Source organism: Peromyscus maniculatus, chromosome 17 (genome assembly GCF_049852395.1).
Source record: "Peromyscus maniculatus bairdii isolate BWxNUB_F1_BW_parent chromosome 17, HU_Pman_BW_mat_3.1, whole genome shotgun sequence".
Taxonomy (NCBI): domain Eukaryota; kingdom Metazoa; phylum Chordata; class Mammalia; order Rodentia; family Cricetidae; genus Peromyscus; species Peromyscus maniculatus.
Window position 1 is genome coordinate 39,730,601 of NC_134868.1, and position 26,339 is coordinate 39,756,939.

General features: G+C 39.2%; 1 protein-coding gene across 4 annotated transcripts in view; it reads left to right on the forward strand.

The window, feature by feature from the left end:
* Wrn (WRN RecQ like helicase) overlaps positions 1-26,339 on the forward strand; it is a 118,106-nt gene that overhangs the window by 15,422 nt on the left and 76,345 nt on the right. For 2 of the 4 annotated variants that reach the window (XM_015992785.3, XM_076553533.1), the window contains 7 exons: positions 6,956-7,086; positions 7,705-7,817; positions 9,483-9,628; positions 10,053-10,201; positions 10,894-11,043; positions 11,635-11,704; positions 17,174-17,288. In XM_015992785.3, coding sequence (XP_015848271.1) covers positions 7,006-7,086; positions 7,705-7,817; positions 9,483-9,628; positions 10,053-10,201; positions 10,894-11,043; positions 11,635-11,704; positions 17,174-17,288 — 824 coding nt within the window. In that variant the 5' untranslated portion in view covers positions 6,956-7,005. Of the gene's footprint in view, positions 1-6,461; positions 6,549-6,955; positions 7,087-7,704; positions 7,818-9,482; positions 9,629-10,052; positions 10,202-10,893; positions 11,044-11,634; positions 11,705-17,173; positions 17,289-26,339 lie in introns of those variants that run through there. The other 2 variants (XM_076553534.1, XM_015992787.3) reach the window with 2 other exon arrangements.

Genomic DNA, 26,339 nt, shown 5'->3' on the forward strand with positions numbered 1-26,339 from the left:
TGTTCCAATGCATGATGGGCATGGCAGCACATGCCTTTCATTGCAGCCCTTTGGAAGTGGAGGCTGGAAGGAAGGTCATGAGTTTGAAGCCAGTCTGGGTTTACATAGCAAGACATTGTCTCAGAAGCAGGCATACAAAAACAAAACAAAATACAGAAACCCAAAACAAAACCAAACCCAACTCAAGTATAATTATAGTTTTAAAAAATCTGACATCATGGCTAGACAGTGGTGGCATATGCCTTTAATCCCAGCACTTGGGAGGCAGAGGCAGGAGGATCTCTGTGAACTCAAAGCCAGCCTGGTCTACAACAGTGAGTTCCAGGACAGCCAGACTACAGAAAGAAACCCTGTCTCAAAAAAATAAACAAACAACAACTCAACAACAAACCAAAACCAACCAACTAACCAAACCAAAAACAAAACAAAACAACCCACCTTGATGGTAGCGCACACCTTAAAAAAATCTGACATCATTTTTATTGGTATTTATCTTATTAGCAGTGTGGTCAGTAAAACTAATAGTATGTGGGCTGGGCTTAGTGTTAGGGTGCTGGGCTAACATATGCTTTCATAGGTTTAATTTCCTGCTCTGAAAATTAAACTAAATACAAAACCACCACCAACCCTAAAATTATGAGATACAGTAAAATGACTAACATTACAACAGGAATATAATTATATTTTGCAGATGAGGAAATGAGATTTTAGGAAAACAGTGGCTTGCTCAAGGTCACATTAATACTATGTGATCATATGTCAAAGCATAATTTTTAAAAATTGTTTATTTTTATTTTATTTTATTTTATTTTTATTTTATATGCATTGATTTTTTTGCCTGTGTGTATGTTTGTGTGAGGGTGTCAGGTCCCCTGGAACTGGAGTTACAGAAAATTGTGAGCTGCCATGTGGGTGCTGGGAATTGAACCCAGGTCCTCTGGAAGAGCAGCCAGTGCTCTTAACCACTGAGCCATCTCTCCAGCCCCCAAACCATAACTTTCTAACATAGATCCTTACACATACATAGAATAAACACACCACATGTATTCAGTTCATGAATGAGAATCAGTATAATGAAATTGTTTCAGAAAGCTGAAGATTATATAGACAGGTAGAAAGCAATATAGAATGAGATGTGTGGGTGAGATCACTAGACTTTTAGGTTGTTTTTTGGCATGGGACAGACTTCTGTTATACTTTTACTAGACAAAAATTTAGAAGCTAACGCATACCATCATAGACTATGAGTTATTAAGTTGTGAGGAAATGGTTCAAGTGTGTCCCATAATGAAATAATCCTTATGTGACATTGAAAGGCCCATCTTACTCTGTCTTTTCAGTTTTGCACTCATTTTCTTGACACAAACCAAGGTCAGAGCCGGTTCCCTTCCACATTGCCTCCTTGCTTCTTTACGTTCAAATCTTCAGCACCTCAGCAGTCCTTGACAATGTCAGCTTCTCTTCTTTGGTGCACAGTGATGTTCATATGGTCTTCTTTTTCAGACTCACTGTGAACTGATTGGCCATAGTAAAATTTCATAACAATCCATAGTGAGAAATTAAAATTATAGCATAAATATACAACTACTTTCCCCTAACATTTGGTTAGCAGATTTCAGAGTAATAAACATTTTTACATTTTTTTTCTTTTTAAGAAATGAGAATTTCTACTACCAAAATAAAATTGAACCATCTTAGGTAATTATGGAAACAATTTTCACATTAAGCAGTTTAACTGCCTATCAGTTAAGTGTTGTTGAATAATTGTATATTAGTTATTAATGTTATTTAGTAACAATTTTATCTTATACTAGAAATGATATTGGTCGTTTAACTTAATTAACAGTTGCTCCCCTTTTTGATGCTGTTAGAAAACATTGGGGTGTCTTATTTAGTTTAGCCCTCAAGCAGTCAGCCAAGGCAATTACCATGTTAACAGAAGGCATTCATTTCCTTACCTTAGCTAAAGGTTTAAGGAACAAAGAAATCTCTCAGCTCATCTGATGAAACCCAACTTCCTTTTGAGACTGGCATTAAGTGTTGGGTCTCTAGAAGATGGCTCAGTTCTAAATGGAGAAAACATGCCCCTGAGCTCTTGCTGCAGGGTGGGTTGGAGTATAGCTTAAAATTCAAGTAATTAAAAAGCTACCCCTTCTTAACTAGTTTGGAATGTGAGCTTAACTCTTTTTTACATTTTAAATTGATAATTTCATTATGCATATAATGTCTTTTGATCAAATCTAGCCTTCATTCTCCCTCCAAAGCCTACCCTTCCCCCATTTCCCTCCCATTTTCATGTGCTCTTTTTTTCTTTTTCTTTTCCTCTTCTCTGTCTCTTTCCGTCTCTCTCTCTCTCTCTCTGTTTCCATCTCACTCTCTCTTTCTTCCTCTCTTCCTTTCATTCTTAAACACACTGAGTTTCCTTTTGCTGCCTCTGTATGCATGGATTTAGGGACACCTAAGATGTTTAGGACCACTGCCTGTCAGGGACTGCATCCTTAATCTTGTTCCCCCAGCAGCCTCAGTTGACAGGAGCTTTTTAGCAGTGGGTGGGGCTTTACAAGCCCCTCCCTATTCATGCTGGGATTTGGCTGGCTTGTTTTGCAGGTCTTGTGCATGCAGCCACAGCCTCTGTGAGTTCATGCAGGCAATGGTTCTGTCAGCAATCTTTCTGCCCCCTCCTCTGCAGCGATCCCTGGGACTTGGCCTGGGGTGTGATAGAGATGTCACATGTAAAGCTGGCCAGTTTTTGTTTGTTCTGAATTAAATTTGAAAGCTTACTGGTATGATTTTTATTGGCTAAACTAGAAATGATACCTGACAACTTCTCTTAACCATCTCATTGCTGTCAGATAGAATCTCTTAAGGTGTATTTTTTGACACATAATTTATAATTTTTTTTTCTTAATTTTTATTTTATGTGCATTAGTGTTTTGCCATGGGTTTTGAGTCCCCTGGAACTGGCGTTACATACAGTTTTGAGCTGCCATGTGGGTGCTGGGAACTGAACTCAGGTCCTCTGGAAGAGCATTCAGTGTTCTTAACCACTGAGCTATCTCTCCAGCCCCTCATAATTTATAATTTTAACAAGTAATTGATTAACGTTTATTTGCTAGTTCTACCATTCCTAAACAAAAAGTCTACTAAATTAGCTATCATGAGGCACATTTTGCAACTAATATATAAAAACATCTGGTCATGGTGGTGCATACCTATAATCCCACCACCCAGGAAGATAACACACGAAGATTGTGGGTTCAAGACCAGTCTCAAAGGAAACCGCCTTGGAACAATACAGAAAAATTAGCTAACATGAAACAAAATACATAAAAAAAAACCCCCAGGCTTTTACCAGAAGTTACATTCTTATTAGATATTTTATGAAAGCATCCATGTGCAGATGTGTGTGTGTGTGTCTTGTGAATGTGTGTATGTGTGCATGAGAGAGAGAGAAAGAGAGAGAGAGAGAGACAGACAGACAGACAGATTGATTACTAGTGCCCTTAGATTCCTCTGTTAGTCACAGGCAGTTGTGAGCTGCCCAACTAGGGTGTTGGAAGTGGGTCCTCTGTAAGAGGAGTAGGAACTCTTAACTGCCAGGTCATCTTTCTAGCCCCAAGATAATGGTTTTGAAAGCAAATTTACTTCTAAATTCTTTACCTGGTAGTATCTAGACCCAATTTTGTACGTAAATAGGTATTTCAAATTAAAATGATCCTAGTGTTTCCCATCTGCAGATTAGTTACTGAGGTCTATTTTGGCTTCAACGTTGTGCTGAATTACTTACATCACTTTTGTAAAGGTCATTTGCTGAATTAGTTCTCTGATATTTTGCCAGTGATCCACTCTGAGTGCAGCACAGACTTATTTTCTAACTCTATACTGATATACTTTACTAACAGGCCATATTGGGGTGTGTGTGCTATGAGATCCTGTCTTCTGCTCATGACAGAGATGTTTCACTGATCAGTTCATAGAAGCTTGTGTTTACCTGCATATGACCTACAGAAGATCAAGCCACTCAGAGTTTTAGAATGTATAAATAGGGGAGACACTAACTGGGGCTCACTCCTAGTGAGGCGATGCTGGGAATTGATGGCTCCTGATGGGAGAGAGAGAGTAATTTTTCTTTGGGAGTGTGGCCATTGGTAGGTTGCCCATGTTCCAGGGGATGGCCCCACACTCATACACATATAGGCAGCAGTCATTGGGCTCAGTGGGTTATTAAAAAGTTAAAAATAGAACTTATATACAACCCAGCTGTGCTATTCCTGGGAATATGCCTCAAAGATTGTTTAGTGTACCCTAGAGGTACTTGCTTAACGGTTTATTGCTGTTCTTTTCACCATAGCGAGTATGTAAATTGTGGACATGAGAGTGGAGAGAGAGTCTAAAACTATGTAGGTAGGGACCATGAAAGGGGGACAGGAAATGCCGAGAAGGGGCAGAGGGCAAAAGGTCACATGGGGCATTGTCTTAGTTAGGGTTTCCATTGCTGTGATAAAGCACCATCACCAAAAGCAACTCGGGGTAGAAAAGGGTATAATTTCCAACTCTCAGTTCACACTCCTTTACTAAGCAGAGTCGGCAGGTTCTCAAGGCAGGAACTGAAGGAGAGGCCATGGAGGAACACTGCTGACTAGTTTGCCCCTTATGGCTTGCTCAGCCTGCTTTCTTATCCACCCAGGACCACCTGCTCAGAGACGACACCACCCACAACTGACTAGGCTCTCCCACATCAATCATTTGTTAATCAAATGCCTCACGTGCTTTCTTACAGGCCATCATTTTTTTTTTTTTTTTTTTTTTTGACAGGGTTTCTCTGTGTAGCTTTGGTGCCTGTCCTGGATCTCTCTCTGTAGACCCGGTTGGCCTTGAACTCACAGAGATCCGCCTGGCTCTGCCTCCCGAGTGCTGGGATTCAAGGCGTGCACCACCATCGCCTGGCATTTTCTCAATTGAGAGTCCGTCTTCCTAAATAACTCTAGCTTGTGTCATGTTGACAATAAACTAGCCAGGACAATTGACCCCTTGTCAACCTGACACACCAATACCTTACTATTAAAACATAACCTTTCCCTTCTTGTTCATCCTCAAGATCTCATATTAATATCACAATATAATGCATAAATATCTTTAAAAGTTCTCTATTCTTATATTTTTGGTTGTGAGCCTACCCTTTAACGGCTGAGCCATCTCTCCAGCCCAAAAGTTCTATATTCTTTAAGAATTCAAAAACTTTAAAAGTTAAGTCTCTTTAAAATATCCAAAGTTCCTCTAAAATTACAAAGTCTCTTTAAAATACCCAAGGTCTCTTAACTGGGTTTGCTCTAAACTCAAAATAAGTAACTTTCTTACTCCAAGAGGGAAGACCAGGGCACTGCGATAGTCAAATAAAAGCAAACCCCGAGTCCACATCTATAACTAAGTAAGAAAATGCCCCCTCAGTCTATAACTAAGTAAGAAATTGCCCACAGGCCAGTCTTATCAGACTGGCCTTTTCTCAATTATGTTTCCCTTTTCTCAGGTACCTCTGGCTGTGCCAGCTTGACAAAAATCTAGCCAACAAAGCCTGAAAGCAGAAGGCAGGCTACTGTGGTAGCAGGGCTCAAGGAGTGGGGAGTCAGGGAACAGGGAGAGGTCGGGGAGAAGGAGTGTGAGAAGAGAAATAACGAAGTCAAAATTTTCTTGAAAAATGCCACAATGGAACCTAATTGTCTGTATACCAATAGAACATGAATAGGTCATACATCTTTAACAGGTCATACATCTGTAATTTGTCACCAACTTTTGACTGCTGTCAGGGGCTTTGACATTTTGGCAAATAGGTACTTAACCACTAGCAGTTAAAAGATGCTTTAGGTTTATAAAGTACGTATGTTTACATGAGTTTGTCTTAGTACATTAGAGTTGATGGGTAGGGAATGGGGTGGGTCTGGGAAGAGGTGGGGAGAGGAATGAATATGATCAAAACACTCTGTGTGTAATTCTCACAGAACTAACAAAAGGCAGAAAAATTCCTTTATATTGTTTAATAGCGCCAAGTCTAGTAGGCTGCCCCTAAATCTTAAGTGGTTGCTGTGATTGCTTCACTTCTGCATATTTCATCAGGTGACTCTTCACCAATGTATTTAAAACTCTACTCCCCACATGACATTCCGGTAATAGGAACCTAACTCAAGGCTTGAGGAATTTACTCCCCTAGTTTAGTAAAAATCAAGTAGGAGTATAGATTCATTTTATTATTAAAAATAATGTATTAGGAGTTTTCATGCTTGAAATCTGGATTATATTCTAGAGAGTCCTCAAAATTAGTAACAGATTAAGATAAAGATCCTCCAAGAGGGGTTGGGGATTTAGCTCAGTGGTAGAGCACTTGCCTAGGAGGCCCTGGGTTTGGTCCTCAGTTCCAGAAAAAAAAAAAAAAAGATCCTCCAAGAAACTCTTTCTTTTTAGGGTGCCTCTCACTTCCTCAGCTAAGCACATAGTCAAAGTCTTTACTATGGGAGAGCTGTTATGTCTTCAGAACTGGATCTTCAAGTAGATTTGTGAGTAAATCTAACAGTTGTGCTCAGTCAACTTAGACCTTAGGAGAGATGATTCTGTAGAAAATCAAAGATGCTGAAAAAATGTGGTACTTCATATATTCAAGGATTATCTTCATAAATGAGATAAAAGTTATTCTTTTGAAGGAACAAAGCCATAGCATATTAGAATTTTGAAACTGCTACAACCATAGAACTCATTTAAAATGGCTAGTTTATTTTAAAAGGAAGAAATAATGCATAGTTAGTAAACTTGAATTACTACATTTGTTTCTTTGTAGTTCAAGTTCTGTTCTTGAGTCTAGGTGTTACATCTTATACTAACTATGTACGTTGGCTTCATTTTTCAGTCCTATACGTGGGGGCTATCTCTGAGTTTCCTGTCAAATATTTGTCACATTTATCCATAGATATTGTCGGAATTTGCAACTAGGGTATTTCAAAGATGAACTAAAATACAATGGAAGCCACTTCACTGCAGAGGAAATTTCCTGAATGGATGTCCGCACTGAAAGCAAGATGTGCTGCAGAAGAAAAGAAGGTAACTGTTCATTGATTATTTGTTCAGATGGGAAATTTTGTTTGAATTTGACTGTGCAGTGAGTCATCCCATTGCTTTTAAGCATCAGGTCATTGTTTAGGAAAAACTTTCTGTTGTGTGAATGAATCAGTTGTCGAAAGGTAAAAGGGACTCAATTTTAAGTCAGTTTTATAAAATGAAAATCCCTAATATATTTTTCTTTTTCTGTATCTAGTTTTCATGATTGATGTTGTTGATTTGTTCCAATTCATATAATAATTTAGACAATATCAATGGTGGTGAATTTTTGGTTAAAATAGTTCAAGTCCTTGGAGACTTAAGATCTGGTAATTCGCCACCAGCATTTTAAGGCCACATTATTGCATCTAGGATGTTAATACAATTATCAGGAAAAAACAAATAAATTAAGTGATTTTATGAAAATAAGAAGTTTGAAAATAGAATGGAATGGAAAAATAATTTTACAGCTTTGCTTTTGTTAAACTGACCTATGGCTTCTTATTCTAAAATGTAAAACTAAATGCTATAAATTTCTTCAATGGACTTTATTATTTCAGTGAAGACTTATTATCTACTGTATGTTTATTTGTGCCTGTTTTGAATTGTGCTTAACTCAAGGCATGTATTCAGAAGAGTGTTCTGGAAGATGATCTCCCATTCTTAGAATTCACTGGATCCATCGTTTACAGTTATGAAGCCAGCGATTGCTCTTTCCTGTCTGAAGATATCAGGTAAGGGATCTAAAGTTCTTGTCATTAAATTTAGACTCTTAAAAGATACTTGTAAGAAATAGCGGGTGATATTTATGAGTGCCTAGTTTTACAATGAAAGTGTATTTTAGAAGTATTTTTATATCATAGCTAAGTTGTATTCTACTTTTTAAGTACAAAATAAACTCACAAATTAAATTAGTAAGGTGCCTATTTGTTAATTAGTGATCTTTTCTGCTTCATTAGATAAGTTTTGTTTGTTTTAGTGCTTGAGATGTAATGTACAGGAAATTATTGAACACACCATTTACTAATTTAGGGAAAAATGAAAATATTAATTAACCTCTAACTGTATTTTTGTATCTTACTAAAACATCAACATATTAAGTGATGGTTATGAGTCTGTGTTTTATTAAAATTTTATTTTTATTTTAACTTTTACAATGTGTTTGGATGCCTGGTCTGATAAATGTTTGTATACATGTATGCAGATCCACAGAGGCCAGAAGAGGGCTTTGGAGCCCCTTAAACTGGAGATTAAACTGGAGACAGTTGTGATCTGCCATGTGGGTGCTGGGAATCAAACCTAGGCCCTCGGCCAGTGCTCTCAACTGCAGAGCTCTCTCAGGCCATTCTGTTTAGTTAGTGATAGTTGCCCCAAATGGTCAAAAGAGCATTAGAAATTACTGTTGGTACTTTTAATAGTTGCCTGTCTTGGTTCATTTTTTGAGACTATAACAAAATTCCATGGCCTGACAAACATATAAGTAAATTTATTCCTTACAGTTTTGGAGGCTATAGAGTCCCAGAGAACGGATTGACATCTGAAAGGGACCTTTGTACTGTGTCTGTAATGTGGTAGAGAGCAAAGGGGTAGAGAGCAAACTGAAATTATGCCAGTTCCTGGATAGCCTCCTACTCTCCTGAAAAAGATTGTCTATTCTGCAGTTGAATTGCTTGATACTATTTCTTTTAAGTTTTTTTCTCTTTTTTCTTTATGCTTCAGTTTGAATAGTTCTTTTGCTATGTCCATGTTAATCACTTATTTCTTCTGCAGTGTTTGATCTACTGTTTAACCTCCCCTGTGAATTTTAAATTTTAGATGTGTTTTTTTCTTTTATTATTATTATTTTTTTGTTATTGAAAATAGATGTTTTAAATACAACATAGTCTGGTCATAGCTTCCCCTCCCCCAACTCATTCCAAGTTCTCTCCACCTCACCAGAAAAAGAAAGAGCCAAAGTAAAAACACAGGAAACACAGAGATGCAGAGACACATACTTTCACACATAGGAATCTCATAAGAACACAAAATTGGAAACCAAAATATATATGCAAGAGACTCATTAGGTAAAAAAAAATGCTCCCTACCATGATGACAATGGACTAAATCTCTGAACTGTAAACCAGCCCCAATTAAATGTTTTCTTTTTATAAGAGTTGCCTTGGTCATGGTGTCTCTTAACAGCAATAGGAAAATGACTAAGACAGAAGTCTTCTTAAAGACTTTATAAAGACCTTTTAATATTTTCTGGCTGTTTACTAAAAGTTGTATATGTCACAGATATGCTCACCAGTCTTTGGTTTGTCCTTTAATTTGTGAAGGATGTTATTAGCTATGGAAAAGTAACAAAATAAAACCGTCAAAAACCATGCAGTCAATCCACACAAATTTCCCTTTGATAGCATGCGTCTCTCTGACGGCGATGTGATCGGATTTGACATGGAATGGCCACCTGTATACAAACAAGGGAAACGAAGCAGAGTTGCCGTGATCCAGTTGTGTGTGGCTGAGAGCAAATGTTACCTGTTTCACATCTCTTCTATGTCAGGTTGGTGTCTCTGTGCCATTTTTATATGGCCGACAATAATAATGTATCAACCTTCTTCCTGTAAAATTAAGTTCTTTCACTAACAGGCTTCCTCTCATGATCTTATATTTACTGAAGTATTTGTATCTTACCTGACCTTTATATCATTTTCCTGTGTTAGAGAATAGAGAAGTGAAGTTAAGAGGTCTAAATGACCAGGACTAATACAGTGTTACTGTTAATAGAGTGGCATTCAAACTCATTTTTTCTAGTCAATTTTTAGTCAGGACTCTTCGCATTAAAGAAGAAAAGAAACAGTTAAGGTGAATGTGATTCTAAATTTAAGTTTAATATAAACATCAGCTTAACATACATGTAATATGCATAAGAATAATAAATCCATTATACTTAACAGGGTTATGGAAATAATCATTGAATGTTTTAGTTTTCCCCCAGGGATTGAAAATGTTACTAGAAAATAAATCAATTAAGAAGGCAGGTGTTGGAATTGAAGGAGACCAGTGGAAACTTCTGCGTGATTTTGACATCAAATTGGAGAGTTTTGTGGAGTTGACGGATATTGCCAATGAAAAGGTAGAAATAATATATGTATTATTTTAATAAACACGGTAACCTGTGTTTCACAGAATGTGCGTTTTCCATATAAATGGGTTCCTGCCCCCCAAATATGTAATGTAAGCTATATGTTGATTTTGGTGGCCATTCAGAAGTTCAAAGCACAATAATGAAAACCTAGTGATTTGTTGTCTCAGTGTACACAGTTGCCTAGGCCAGTGTTCCTCCATCTCTACTGCCAGCTCTCACTTCTCTCATGCATTTGCACACTTGAGTATTGTGTTTCAAAGAGATTTATTCCCATAGCATTGCCTGTGTAAAGGTGACCACAGGGCAGCTCTTGATACAGAGCTTCGAGCATCAGTTTGACCTTTCACACCTTCACCTAAATTTCCAATATTAATAATAAATGAAATATTTAAGTTCTCCCCTTAGCCAAGTATTCATTTGGCCAGGAAGTCAAAAGCATTCTAACCCTTTCAACTACTTTCTAGGAACAATATCATTAATGTTTAAACATTTTAATCTACACATTAGGGGACCTTGGAGTTAAATTCATAATGTAGACTATAAATGAGGTTTTAGTGATGGGAAGTTTGTTTATTTTGGTACTTTTCTGGTTTAATTTGTGGTCGGGTCATTTGGTGGTTCTTAGGAATAACTGACATTAAAGGAGAATGTTTGGTCTATTACCTTTTCATGACTTCCAGCTGAAGTGTGTGGAAACTTGGAGCCTCAATGGTCTGGTTAAACACGTCTTAGGAAAACAGCTTTTGAAGGACAAGTCCATCCGCTGTAGCAATTGGAGTAATTTCCCCCTCACTGATGACCAGAAACTGTATGCAGCTACTGATGCTTATGTATGTATTTAAAGACCTCTAATTACGATGTCATTTTTATTCCTCGTACTGAATTGCTTTAGAGAAATTGTACTGTGATTGTGTCATTAGTTAAAATATTTTATTTTAGTTTGGCATCAAAATTGTTTAGGAATACATCAGGTGAAATCCTCCATGTTCATTAGAAAGTACCAATTAATGGATTGTGTAGTGGTCATTCTGTTCACTGTCATAAAGCCATAGTGAAGTCCAATTTCTGTGTAAAAGAATGTGAACTTACTGAAATCATGAAAGGCTTAGGCTTAGCAGGCACAAATGGTTTGATGATGTATTTTGAATATAAGCAATTCTGAATAAGAAAAATCACAGGCTTTCTATATTTAAATTAGCCTTATTCCCTATATTTATATTTAAAATGTGGAAATTTAGAAAAATTGCTTCCAAATTTAGTTGCTGCTCTTCTTAGATTTATTTTCATATTTATAATCTGTACATACTGGAATCTAGGATAGTCTTGGAAATCATTCTTGTAGATTTTGCTAGAGAGGTGACACATATTTTTATTTTGGTTATCTTTAACTTGTACTTTGTTTTTCTGTTGCTTTTTTATAGGCTGGTCTTATCATCTATCAAAAATTAATGAATTTGGGTGATACTGTACACGTGTTTGCTCTAAATAAAGGTATGTTGTGGCCTAAAATAAAAGGTAAAATGTGAGTTTCCTGTTTTGTGTGATTTGTTTCAAAAAGTCAATGTGTCTTTGCAAAGTATTATGCTGCTACTTAAATGCCTGAACAGTATTGCCAGTGACAGTGAAATGCATCAGGATTAAGGATTGGAGTTTTAGATACTTTCCCTGTGGGAGAGTAGGGCTTAAACCTTCTTTTTGTAGGGTTGCTACTCTTCAGTCCCATAGACTTGATACTTACTGTCTTTGATAACATCAGGGAGGCAACCAACTTCCTCTATACACAGCACGTTAGTGTGTATGAGATGTGCTAGAGTGTTCTAGTTTGAGCTGCTGTTTTCTTCATTCAGCTTCATTGTCTTGTGAGATGTTTTGATGGGGTCATGATTGCAGAAGGAGGCAAGCAGGTAGGGCGATAAGTAGTAGCTTTGTTGCTACATAGGCCAGTGGTGGAATCTTAGCCATCTTGTCTCTTTCCTCATGCTTGTCAAGTGGATAATAGCAAACTATCTATGTCATGGATTAGTTGTGAGTATTAAAGGGGCAAAAATGTACAAAGCACCTCTGCAGATGGCCAGAGAGAATGGTTACAAAGATTGAACATTCCTAATACGTAATCTGAAATGCTTTGAAATTGAAAACTGTCTGAGTGACAACATGATTTACATATTCATTGGTATTTGAAAATGTTTCCTGGAAAAGGCGATGCGTGAGCTAATACCTGAAATAGGAGCAGACGTTTGCTGGCCAAGGCAGAAGGGAAAAGGATAGACAGGTACAGAGTGTGAGGTGAAGTATCTGTAGCTTGTGCAGTGTGGTAAACTATTGACTGTGACAGTGTCCTGTAGGAGAAGCAGAAAAAGGCAAGGAGACAGGCTATGCTAGAGACTTTACGTTCCTTCTGAAGAGCAAACAGAAGCTCTTGAGGGTTTTAAACACGGGAGTGAAAATGCACTGTATTTAAAACAAACCAACAAAACAAGCTGAGGCATAAAACGAACAAACTAACAAAAGGAGCCATAAAGAAGGAAAATGCACTGTGGGTCAAATCCTTTGATTTGAGAGAGAAGAAATGGTAACTTAAATTGGTTATTTGTGTCAAGGTTTAACAGCTTCAAAATCCATTTAATGGAGAAGTGTCGCGTCCGCCTTGACCAGCAAGGAAGACGAAACACCGAGCTCTTCTTTCAGCAGTTTATTCAGGAACCTTGAAACAATCTTCTGACTTCTGACCCCAGGGAAAGCCAACCCACAACCTAAATAGCTTCTGGGCAGCCAACCCCAATCTGCCACATGGGTACTGCGGATAGGTCCAGGTGCTCAGAAGCAAGCCAAATCTTTAGCCTTAGTCAAATAAGGAGTTGTTTATCACAGAGAGCACTCACCATCGGGAGGGTGGAAGGCAGAAGCCAGCGCCATCTTTGAGGCGCGGCTGCAGGCAGCTCTCTACAGAGAAGTAGAGTCAACAGAATCTGATGTAATGCAGTCATGTGCCAAGGGTCCTCCCAGGTTTGGGCAGCATGACAGATTAAAACCCTGGGAAAAGAAGAGCAAGGTTTAGGGGTGAAGTGTGACAGTTGTTTTTAGATATGTTAAGGGGGGGAGACATCTCAGATAGTAAGAGGGTGGTGGTCTGTGAATGCCTAGATCTGTAGGTTGTGCCTCAGAGGACAGTTTATTTGTGATAAAACGCTAGGACTAAGGGGCCCAGGGAACTCTTGGTGTCTAATCCTTGCGTGGTGGAGGGGACACTACAGGAGTTGCCCTAGGTGTGGAAGGAAATGAGGACGTACTGTGTGCAGAAAGCCAAGGGAGGAATATTTGAAAGAGGAGGGTGTTATCAACTGTTTATTAACCATAGTTGGCCATCATTTGTATAATTAACCATTAGTTGGCCATCATTCGTAGCCTTCTCTACTCTACTTCTAATCCTTTAGTAGTATTGGTGTTTTGTGTGACAAAAGAGAATTCCAAACAGAGGGTATACTTTTAGAACAAAAAGGGTCCAGAGGCTTTGGTGGTCTAAATATATTATAAACTTAGCAAGAAAAGAATTGAATAGTATAATGATGTGGGTAGAAATCATACTAAAATTGTATCAATCATATTACTCTGATTTCATAGAAATCATACTAAAATTGTATCAATCATATTACATGGAGAAAGCTAGATCTAAGGAATATGATTTTAAGAGCATATAAATAATATTTTTTAGAAACTCAATTCAGAAAGGGAGTAGTCATTGCTCATATAACACAGATTTGTCTAGTGTTTATTACATATCAGAGTTTATTGTGTATTGATTTCATTTGACAAGCATGGAAAAATGCTATATGGCTGTCTAAAGGAAGAGTTGTGAGTGCTTAGATGGAAATACAAAGCCACTGATGGTAACTGCTTTCCTTGGGTAAGGGACAGTGAGTACAACCAAAGAGAAATGAGCATGAGGGAGATTTGTAGCCAACAGTCTGGAAAAGAAGCTTGGGTCAGGTCAGTTAGGGCATCCTATGTTGTGAATCCGACTTCATGTTCTGTATGAAAACAAATAAACAAACAAACAGAACAAAAACCCAGTGATGGCCAACTTGAAACCCTTAGCTTAGGGGGTGTGGAGCAGCAGGATAAAATGATTCAGATTTTATCTTAAAATGTTTTTTTTTTTTTTTCTCACTGCTGTAAGAGGATGAGGAAGTTAGACAGGGAGTTAGGAAGGTGTTTTAATTGTCCTGGAGTGGACGATAATTGCATTAAGGTTAGTAGAGTCAATAAGAAGTATAGATGCAGTAGATATTTTGAAGACATAGACTGTGCAGAAATTTTAGGTCAATTCTTTATAATGGGTGAGAAAAAGAGACTGCTAGGACGGCTAGGGTATTTTGATGAATTACCTGATGACTGGCAGAGTCAGGTAGAGTGCAAGATTATATGAAGAGTGGGTTTTGGTGAGACAAGTCCAGATTGCAGCATTGGAACTGCAAAACTCTAGGAGGTTTTGATACCCATGAACATTTCTATCTTAGTGCTTTCTGTTACTGTGATAAAACACCATGAGCAAAGGTAGCCTTAAGGAGTGGAGTTCATTTTGGCTTACAGTTCTAGAGGGATGTGGCAGGACAGAGGTGTGACATAAAGCAGTAGGCATGGCAGTGGGGGCAGGAAACCATTAGATCACATCTTGAACAGCAGTCTCAAAGCAGAGAGAGGTAGTAGGGTGAAGCTATTCATTCTCAAAGCCTCCCCCAGTGACATGCTTCCTCCAGGAAGGCTACACCTCTTAACCCTCCCAAGTGGAGCCAGCAAAGGGGCATCAAGTGTTCTAATGCCTGAGCCTGTGGAGATATTTCTCACTGAAGCTACCCAAGAGCCTGACTGGAAAAGTAAGTCCAGATTTCACAGCGGAAGTTGGCCTTAGAGATGTAGAATGTCCTGCAAGTGGGGAAACCGGAAGAGGTCAAATCCGGAGTGAGTGCAATCAAGAACAGAAGAGGCATCAGCTTGAAGGTCACACTGGTGTCTAGAAAACGAACGGGCAGCAAAGAGAATTGAGAAGGGACATCAGTGAAGGAGACAAAGGAAGTGCTTTAAACAGGAAGGAGCTGTCAGCCACTTGAAACTTCTGAGGACTTGAAGGAGGTGGGGATTCAAATCAACAATTCATGTTGAGAACGTCATAGCCTTCCCAATGGACGCTATGCTGCTGAGAGGGGAATGCTGAGCTGGAATTAGGGGCAGAGAATTTGAGGATGAGCAGCAGGTATTGGAAGCTTAAAAGAGAAAGAAAGGGTACAAAATTGTAATCTTAAGAGTAGAAACGTGGGGTCTGTGTCATGAGTTTACAGTGAAATTGGCCATTATCACTTTGTTTTATTTTCAAGTTATTTTATTTAACTTGGGCGTTAGTTAGCTAAAGAAGCTGAGTAGGAATTGTGCCACGTTAAGTTCCATGGAGGTGGGTAAAGAAGAAAGAAGTTGAGAGTCCAAGGAATGGACACTAGTGTGGCTAAGAAAGGAAAGGAAAACATGGTGGAGAGAGTAGATGGTGTATGGGTGGGGAAAAGGCAGAGCCAGTAGGCTTCATTCTGAAGTGTTAATTAACATACTGAGTCGGGGAAAGCATTCTGGAAAGAGGATGTTTGTATTTGGAGTGTAAAATGGTCATAACTGAAAGATTGTAGAGCCGCGGTGGTTTTATTGGGTAGTTTTGAGGTCAGGGGTCTGATTATGGGAATGAGTGGCTCAGATTAGATGAGGAAAAGATTGTTGGAAATGGAAGAATCGAGGATACAAGGTCCAAAATTGGATGGAGCATCTCTGTGGGTATAAAAATCACTAGGGATGATCACAGAAATAGTAGTGGAGGGAGAGACAGTTAACAAATAAATAAACTTAGTCGTCATGAATAAAAGGATGTGATGTCACAAGATGACTGGCATTCTGGAATAGCAAGGTTTGTGATCTTATGTCATGTGCTTCAGGAGAGCCTGGGCTGTTTGAGGGATAGATAAAATGGTAAAGAAATTCTAGCCAAGGAGATGGCTTCAGAAAGGAGAGCAGCCAGTGCTCTTACAGCTAAGCCATATCTACATCCCAAGCTGTGGTGGTGCAAGTCTTTAGTTTCAGCACTGAGGAGGTAGAGGTAGGGCTCCGAGGCCAGCCTGGTCTACAGAGCGAGTCCCAAGACAGTCAGGGCCACACAGAGAAACCCTGTCTCAAAAAGAAACCAACCAACCAACCAACCAACCAACCAACCAACCAACCAACCAAGCAAGCAAGCAAACAAACAAACAAACAAACAAACAAACAAACATAAGACAGGCTTCTTACCCTTGACACAGAATGTCACATCAAATGGAATGACATTGAGAGTTTGGAAGGTGGCCACAGATTAGAAAGGCTCAAATTGTATTTTGCTGATGACTAATTAAGGCTATGAAGAGTGACTCTTGGGCAAGGTTTTTTAACAGTGCTAAATCCCAATTCACATGGTGTTATATTGATTTCGGAATTAGAAACTGTGTTAAGTGAGTTTAGAATCTCACTTCTTTTCTCCTTCTGTCTAGGTCAGTAAACTTTGAGTTTGGAATTTACTCTAAATTTCAAATAGGAAATTTTGAAAAAGAAGTTTGAAAATGGAAGTGAAGAAAGTGATTTAGGATTCAAGAAGGAAGTGTTTGCCGGGCAGTGGTGGTGCATGCCTTTAATCCCAGCACTTGGGAGGCAGAGGCAGGCAGATCTCTGTGAGTTCGAGGCCAGTCTGAGCTACAGAGTGAGTTCCAGGAAAGGCTCCAAAGCTACATAAGAGAAACCCTGTCTCCAAAAAAAAAAAAAAAAAAAGAAAGAAAGTGTTTTGTTGGAATTCATTGTAGGGAACACATGAAAATCTGGGTACTAATACATATTATGATGTGATTAAATAAAATCTCAGCTTTTTAATTTGAATATTAATAGTATTTTTTTTTCTAGCAGAGGAAAGCCTACCTAGTGAGATGAAGAAACAGTTGAACTCAATCTCAGAAGAAATGAAAGACCTAGCCAAGCATTTCCCTGCCACTTGCAGAAACTTGGAGACTCTACAGAGGTTAAATACTGTGCTTTTTAAAATATTTATTTTATTTTTAATTGTGTGTGTGTGTGTGTGTGTGTGTGTGTGTGTGTGTGTGCATATGGGTGCAAGTGCCCACGGAGGTCAGAGGTTTCAGATTGTCCCTGGATCTGGAGTTCCAGATAGGTGGGAGCCACCTGCACAGCTTGTGTGTGTAGTGGGTACCAAACTCAGATCCTCTGCAAGAGCAGAACCCGTTCTTAATCACTGAGCCACGTCTCCAGACTCCAAACATATTATTTGAAGACTTAACTCTTTATTTTGATGGATTCCTACAAACCTGTTTGAATGCATGCACACAAACTGATACAGACTTTAGAGCTGGCTTTCCCATTACCAACAGCATGTCTTAAAGATCTAAAGCTTTTCTGTCTGCTTTAGAGGATGTTTCAGGAAACAAAGACATATTGTAGTTTTGATTAAAGCAAAGTAAGTGTCCATTAAGGAAAATAAGAGTTAGTATGCAAAATTGTTAGTATTGTTATATCTGTAGTTTGATCACTTGAAATTTGTAAATGAAAGCAACTTTTATGCTAGTTAACTTTTTTTTTCTTTTTTTCCTAGTTCTTTCTTTTTTATTTTTGGTTAAGAATATTAGCTACACTTGATCTTAGTCTAAAGGCTGAGAAACAAGTAAACTAGCTAGTGGAATATTAGAAAAAGTATCCTGATTTTAGACTTTATGGCCAATGATTTGGGTCACTTGAAATATGTGGAGCAAATCCCCTTTACAAATAGTAGACCTTGGACTTCACACTTGGAGTAGCTAAAGCTCTTTGGAAGCAGGCCTTGCTTTAGTTCAAGTGACTTCCTTGTTAAATTTATTCTTTTAAAAGCAGGAATGTTCTGAACAATTCCAATGCAGTAATGTAATTTGGGAGGCAAAACATACTCTGTAGAAATGTGGAGCAGTTATTTGGGATGGAAAGTATTTTGGCTTTGGGAAAATACAATGTTAATATGTTCTTTTTTTGGGTGGGGGATGAGATTTGTGATATGTTGATCTAGAGCTTTCTTATGGAAACAAGGACCACCAGTCCAAGGATGGCACCACCCACAATGGGCTAGGCCCTCCCCCATAAGTCATTAATTAAGAAAATGCTCCATAGGCTTGCCTACAGCCCAGTCTTATGAAGGCATTTTCTCAATCAAAGTTCCCTCCGCTCAGATGACTATAGCTTGTGTCAAATTAACATAAAACTAGCCAGCATAACTGACCACTTGTCAACTTGACACACAAACACATCACTGTTAAACCACAACCTTTCTTTTTTTGTTCATCCCCAATACTACATATTAATAAAGGAATCACAATATAAAGCATTTTACAAATTTAAAAGTCCCACAGTCTTATAAATTCAAATACTTTAGAAGTTGTCTCTTTAAAAATATCTACTCTTTTTTAAAAATCTAAAGCCTCACTTAAAAACTCCCAAATTTCAGTGTAAATACTGCAATATCCAATGTCTGGGATCCACTGCTGATCTTCTGGGCTCCTCCAAAGGGTTTGGCTCACTTCTCTGGCTCCGCCCTCTGCAGCACACACAGCTTGTCTTCTAGGCTCCAGCTGGTTCTACTCCACTGCTGCTGCTGTTCTTGGTGGTCCTCCCACAGGACTGGCATCTCCAAAATGCTGAGGTCTTCTGCTGCAACTGGGCCGCACTTTCATCAGTGGCCTCTCCTGGGTTCTCTTCATTGTGCCCAGCCTCTGGACCTTCAGCTGCGGCTGGAGCTGCACCTTCACCAATGACCTTTCCTAGACTCTTACACTGTCAAGCCTTAGCTGCTCTCCTTGACCCCTTCAGGCCTCAGAACTATCTGGGTGACTCTTCCACTTCCCAAGTTCACCTGCCATTGTGAGGTACAACCTTGGCCACCCCTGGAACACCACTTCTGTGTGCTGACTTTGAGGCAACATTTCCCAGAAGATTTTACCTCATGCTGGTCTCTTCTTCATCACTGCTGATTTCTCAGCTCCAGCTGACCAGCATCCATTGTCCCAGTGATGCAGAAGTTTTACTTCAGAGGTTCTTGTCTCTTTTTCAGCTCCAGCTAACCAGACACAGATTCTCAATTCAAAATACCAAAAAACTGATAGAAGCTTTTTTTAATTTTTTTTTTATTTTTCGTTTTTCGAGATAGGGTTTCTCTTTGTAGCTTTGGACTCTGTCATGAAACTCACTCTGTAGACCAGGCTAGCCTTACAGAGACCCACCTGCCTCTTCCTCCCAAGAGCTGGGATTAAAGGCATGTGCCACCACTGCCTGGCCTGGTAGTCTTGAAAGGTCTCTCAGACTTCCCTCTGGAACTTCACAGGCCAGGCCTCTATTGTTTGCATTGCTCTCAACATACTATCTTCCACGCTCCCACAGAAAAGCTTGCCAAGCTTCAAACACTCATTGGCTTTTCTAGCCCAAAGTTCCAAAGTCCTTCCCACAGTCCTCCCCCAAACAGTATGTTTGGTCTGTCACAGCTGTGGTGGTATTGTGTTCCCCAAAATATTGTGCACCCTAATAAACTAATCTGGGGTCAAAGAACAGAACAGCCACTAGATACAGAGGCTAGAAAATGGTGGCACTCACACCTTTAATCCTAGCATTCCAGAGGCAGAAATCCCTCTGGATCTCTGTGAGTTCAAGGCCACATTGGAAACAGCCAGGCATGGTGACTCACACCTTTAATCCCAGAAAGTGAGCCTTTAATCCCATGGAGTGATGGCAGAAAGCAGAAGGGTATATAAGGCGTGAGGACCAGGAACTAGGTTGGTTAAGCTTTCAGGCTTTCGAGTAGCAGTTCAGCTAAGATTCATTCTGGATGAGGACTGAGAGGCTTCCAGTCTGGGGAAACAGGATCAGCTGAGGAACTGGCAAGGTGAGGAAGCAGTGGCTTGTTCTGCTTCTCTGATCTTCCCGCATTCACCCCAATAACTGGCCTCAGGTTTCATTTTATTAATAAGAACTTTTTAAGATTCCTGATACACACAGCAATACCCTACTTCTGGTACCAATTCCAATCCCCTTTTATGTGATTTTCTTAAACATGAATTTTTACAGAATACATGCTTGGTATAAATTATGTTTACCTAAGGCTTTGCTTCATAACAGCAAGCTAAGTAGGCTTTTTTAGCATCAAGAACTCACAGTAGAGTAGTTTGAGGTTTATTGCAGAAAGTTGTCGCGTTTCTGAGGTCCCTGATAGGATCGGTGTTATTTAGTATTGTTTAGTCTTTGATTTTAAATTCAGTGTGCTTTTGTGGTATTGCTGCAGTGTATTTGACTTTATGCTGGGTGTTGAGTTTGTCTGCTGCTAACTGGTGAGCACGCTAAGAATCTTAAGGAAGGCAAAGTGCATTATACCTTGTGTGTCTTTACAGGCCAGTCTTTAGGATTAGAGTAAGTCCTTATGTCCTACTCTGATGTTAGTACAGGATAAATAAGACATTATAGTACTGTTAGTTGAACTGTGTCACTGTTGCTATAGCAACACATTTATTTCTCAATTACATCGAATCATAATTGTTCCTACCACATTACTCATACACAGTTTTTACATATGAGCAGCTGTGTATATAGTAAGATTTATAATATTGCCAGGCATGGTGGTACATTCCTATAATCTCTGTACTCAGGAGACTGAGGCAGGGGAATCAGAAGTTCAAGACCAGCCTAACAAAAGGTTTATGACATTTTATTATTTTATAGTAAGTCTATTATTAGATTTTGAATTTAATTAAAAAACTTTTAGGTTTTTAAATATTATTTTATGTATATGGGTGTTTTGCTTGCATGTGTGTCCATGCACATCTTGTAAGCCATGTTCCTGAGGCGGGCAGAGGAGGGTTGGAGCCCTTGGAACTGGAGATACAGTTGGCTGTGAGCTACCATGTGTGTGCTGGGACCCAAACCTGGGTCCTCTGGAAGAGCACCCAGTGCTCTTAACTGCTGAGCTGTCTTTCCAGTCCTGAATTTAATTTTGATCTTGATTTTGTTGGTGTTACTACACACTTTGACAATTTAAGGTTGAGCCAAACTTTAGAGGGTTGTTAATTGTGCAGTTTTGTTTTGATTTTTGACAGTCCCATACAATTTATTATGATCATATTCATCTCCATTACACTCTCCTTTTTCCCCTTATTCATGCTTACTCACTTCTTAAGTAGTTCCTTTTCTTCTTCCATGTCTTGTGTGTGTGTGTGTGTGTGTGTGTGTGTGTGTGACTCGCTGAATTTAATTAAGAGTATTTGTTTTTGTTTGTTTGTTTGTTTGTTTGTTTTTTTGAGACAGGGTTTCTCTGTGTAACTCTAGCTATCCTGGAACTCACTCTGTAGACTAGGCTCGCCACAAACTTAGAGATCCATCTGCCTCTGCATTCCGAGTGCTGGGATTAAAGGTGTGCGCCACTATTGCCTGAACCATTGGGAGTATTGTGTGAGCATGGTTATGAGGCTGTTGACTGGACATTGGCAACTTCCCAGTGACTATACTGCTGAAGAGAATGACTGCGCCTTTCTAGGCAACCACTAACTGCAAAGCTCCTCAGGAAAGGATGGGGTCTCTAGTGAGCTTTCCTTGTTCATGGGGGAATGTTGAAAGGCCCTGTCTTTTGCAGGTCGAATGCAGGTAACCACAGCTGCTGTGTGTTTATGATTTCAATAGCCATGTTGTATCTGGAAGGCAATGTTTCATAGCATTCTTCTTCTATATCTCCCTACTCTTAACAGTCTTTCCATCCTGTCTGTGACATCCATTGGGGCTTAGGAAGGAGTGATATAGAGGTCCCATTTCAGGCTGAGCATACAACAATCATTTATGCTCAGCACTTTGACTATTATGTGTCATCATTAGCCATTGCCCACTGCAAATAGAAGTTTCTCTGACCAAGACTGAGAGCAGCACTATGGGTAAAAATATAAATATTTAGAAGACAATATGACTGTGTCCATTTAGCAGTATATCAGCAGTAGGTTCCTCTGCTAGGGCCCATGACTTCCCCAGCCAAAGGTTTTGACCATATTTACACCACCAGTCATATATTCCCTCCTGAAGGTCCAGGCTTCAAATGCTATGGGATGTTCTGTATGGCAAATGTGTTAATAAATAAAACACTGATTGGCCAGTAGCCAGACAGGAAGTATAGGCAGGACTAATAGAGAGGAGAATTGAGGGAACAGGAAGGGAAGGAGGAGACTGCCTGCAGCTGCCGCCAGGACAAGGAAGATGTAAGGTACCAGTAAGCCACGAGCCATGTGGCAAAGTATAGATTAATAGAAATGGGCTGAATATAAAGAGTAAGAGCTAGACAATGATAGGCCTGAGCTAATGGCCAAGCAGTTTAAATAATATAAGCGTCTGTATGTTTATTTTATAAGTGGGCTGAGGGACTGCCGGGGCTTGGCAGGACCCAGAGAGAAAACTCCAGCTACATTCAAATCCTATCAGAATGCTGCTGGCCACCCACGACCAGTCATGTCACTGTCTCACCAGTAGGTACATCTTTCTTGGAAGGTTGGTACTGTAACATGCATGGTACACAGTCGGGTAACACCCTTGATGACATCCCCCACCCTCCAGCAGCCTGCATGATACCTTTTCCAAGTATGAATGCTAGCTGCAGGATAAAAGCATCCAGTCAGTTCTAGCTTGATTTTTCTATGTCTTGTAATAATGCAGTTTTCAATGTGGAAACAACTCCTGGAACAACTCACACATTGATAGTTTATTTTCATGGAAGAGCAAAGTTTCATTTGAACCATTAACATAAAAATTTCCTTAAGCTACATAAACATTTTAGATTATGTAAATCATTGATTTAAGACTGAAAAATTGGAATACATATCCCAAAAACCCTTATTATATAAGAAAATATATCTCTTTGCTTATCTAACTCCATTGACTCTCTAATTTCTTAATTTATTATACAATTTTTCTTTCCATAGTTCTGAGGATTGAGCTTGAGGCCTTGGGCACTCCAGACAAGCATCATGGAGTTTTCATTAAATGTGGCCTGCTGTTTGCAGTTCTGCACAGTGTTTCTTATTTAGACTACACTCAGAATGTGTTACTTCCAATTTCTAATTTTAGTTTCTTTAAAATGGAGTGATAATTCAATATACTTGAAGTCATCTGAATACAGAGTCCTAAGAATTTTTGTTTTTTCTTATGAGCTTTTAAGTTATTTTGACTATAGTCAAATACTTTAACATTTTTTAAACATTTTTTTTAATATATTTGTATCATGTTTCCCCCTTCCCCAACTCCTCCTAGGTCCTCCCCACCTCCCTACCCACCCCTCTATCTCAACAGACAAACAAATAAAAATAAAAACAGACAAAAAAACAATAAGAAAAAAATACCCAAACAAAACAAAACAAAAAGCCTACAGAAAAAGCATGGAGTTCATTTTGTGTTGGTTTACTGCTCCTGGGCTTGGAGCCTGCCCTGCAGTATGGTTGATATGCTCAGTGACAATTTATTGGAAAAAACCTGATTTTTCCCTTCCCATCAGTATCAGTTGCAAAGAGCTTTTTTGTTAGGTGTGCCGGGATTTTGTCTGTATTGAACATTTACCATTCTTATGAATGCTACCATACAGTTTCAGAGAGTTCATGTGTGGGTCAGTCTTGTGTCTGGAAGACAGTGTTTCTGTATCCTTTTATTGTAGAATTTAGACCATTAATATTGAGTTATTAATCAATGAACAGTGATGTAGCTTGAAGTTTAATTGGTTTTATTAATAAATACCCAGAGTCAGATATCAGGGTGAAAGCTGAAAGATCAGAGAAGCAGAGCAGCCACTAGTTCTTACCTCTACAAAATCCTCAGCCAAAAGGGGACAGAGCTCCTGTCTCTTCCCACCTTATATTCCTTTCTCCACACAGCCACATCATTTTCTGTTTCTGCCTCCCTGGTGCTGGGATTAAAGGGGTGAAATACAAAGAACTGGAATCAAAGGCTTGAGTCACCACTGCTGGGCTTTGTTTCTCTTTTAGACTGGCTCAATCTCATGTAGCCCAGGGTGGCCTTGAACTCACAGAGATCTGTCTGCCTCTGCCTCCCAAGTTCTGGGATTAAAGGTGTGCACCACCACTGCCTGGTCTCTATGGCTCCACACTCTGATCTTCAGGCAAGCTTTATTGGTTAGATCACAAACAAAATATCACCACACAGACTTGTTAATTTTTACTTTTTGAATTTTGTTACTTTGTGGTTACATTGTGAGTCCCCCCCCCTTCTGATTTACTGGTCTGGGATTCTTCCTTGCATTTTCTTGGGTGTGGTTAACCTCTTCAGACTGAAGTTTTCCTTCTAGTGCTTTCTGCAGTGTTGGATTGGTAGATACATGTACCTGATAATGGTTTTATCATGGATTTTTTTTCTCTCCACTTATTGTGATTGATAGTTTTGCTGGGTATAGTAATCTGGGCTGGCATTTGTAGTCTTTCAGATCTTGTAGAACATCTATCCAGGCCCTTTCTGGCTTTCAAAGTCTCCATTGAAAAGTCAGGTGGGTACTTTTTGGTTTTTCAAGGCAGGGTTTCTCTGGGTAGCTTTGTGCCTTTCCTGGAGCTCGCTTTGGAGACCAGGCTGGCCTCGAACTCACAGAGATCCGCCTGCCTCTGCCTCCCGAGTGCTGGGATTAAAGGCGTGCGCCACCACCGCCCGGCGAGGTTGGTACTTTTAATGGCTCTGCTTTTATATGTTATTTGGTCTTTTCCCCTTACAGCCTTTAATATCCTTTCTTCTGTATGTTTAGTGTTTTGATTATGTTTTGTGGGGAATTTCTTTTCCAGTCCTGTCTTTTTAGTTTTCTGTATGCTTCTTGTACTTTGATAAGCATTTCTTTCTTGAGATTGGGGGAAATTTCTTGTTCGGTTTTGTTAAAAATACTCTTTGTGCCTTTATGTGGATTTCTTCTTCTTCTTCCACCTCTATTTTTTGTAGGTGTGAGTCTTTTCATAGTATTTCAGGATTCTGGTTGTTTTGTGCCTGGATCTTTTTAGATTTAGCTTTTTTTTTGACTGAACTGTACATTTCTTCTCCCTTGTTTTTGAGACCTGAAATTCTTTCTTCCATGTCTTTTGATGTGTTGGTGAGGCTTCCTGCTGAGGGTTTTCATTTTCATTTTGGTTGTTTTTTGGTGATTCTATTTATTTGTTCAATTCCACTTTCATGTCTTAAGTTTTTTTTCATGAAGTGTTTGTATTTTTATTGTTTTCATTAAGGCATTTGTTTATATCCTCTTTAATGTCCTTGAACCATTCATAATTGCTATTCTGAAGTTCTTGTTTGTGCTTTAGCTAAATTGCCTTTCTTGGTTCCTGTTGCATTAGAGTTGCTGGCTTCTGGAGGAGGCATGTTGTCTTGACTGTTTATTTTATTTATTTATTTATTTATTTATTTATTTATTTATTTATTTATTTATTTATTTATTGTCTTGGGAACTGGAATCTGGGGTTATGATGTTTGAGATGTTTTTTGGTGTAGATATCTGTCTTTGTTGGGTGGGTATTCTGTTTTTACATTGCTGTTGCCCACTCTAGGTCCTAGCCAAGTATGGTTGCTGTGGGGTCCCCAATAGAGAGTGTTTCTGGGAGTCATCAGGTGTCACAAAAGAATGACAGGCTGAACGTCAAGTGGGTAGAAAAAGAACTCGGGGGCCCTAGGTCCACACCAAGAGGCAGAGTCCTCAAGGGATGAAGGTGGGCTGAGAGTATGGGCTCCTAGGGGCCTGCACTGGGACTAAGAGTAAGTTTGGAGAGATCTAATGGAGGACAGGAAGGATAATAAAGGTTGCTTATAGCTTAGTGTGGCCACTGGCAGTCCCTGGTAGTGTGGTTCTGAGGGTTGATGGTTGCCACAATAAATGGAGATGGACTAGAAGCAAAGGTTGAAAGGGGTTGGGGGAGGAACTAGAGGACTCTAGGTCCACCATCCAACAATTTTTTTTAAACAGAAATATGTTAGCTCTTCTTGTGTGTTTAGTCCAGAATTGAATGGAATAGGTTTTACTTTTTGTTGTTGTGCGTGT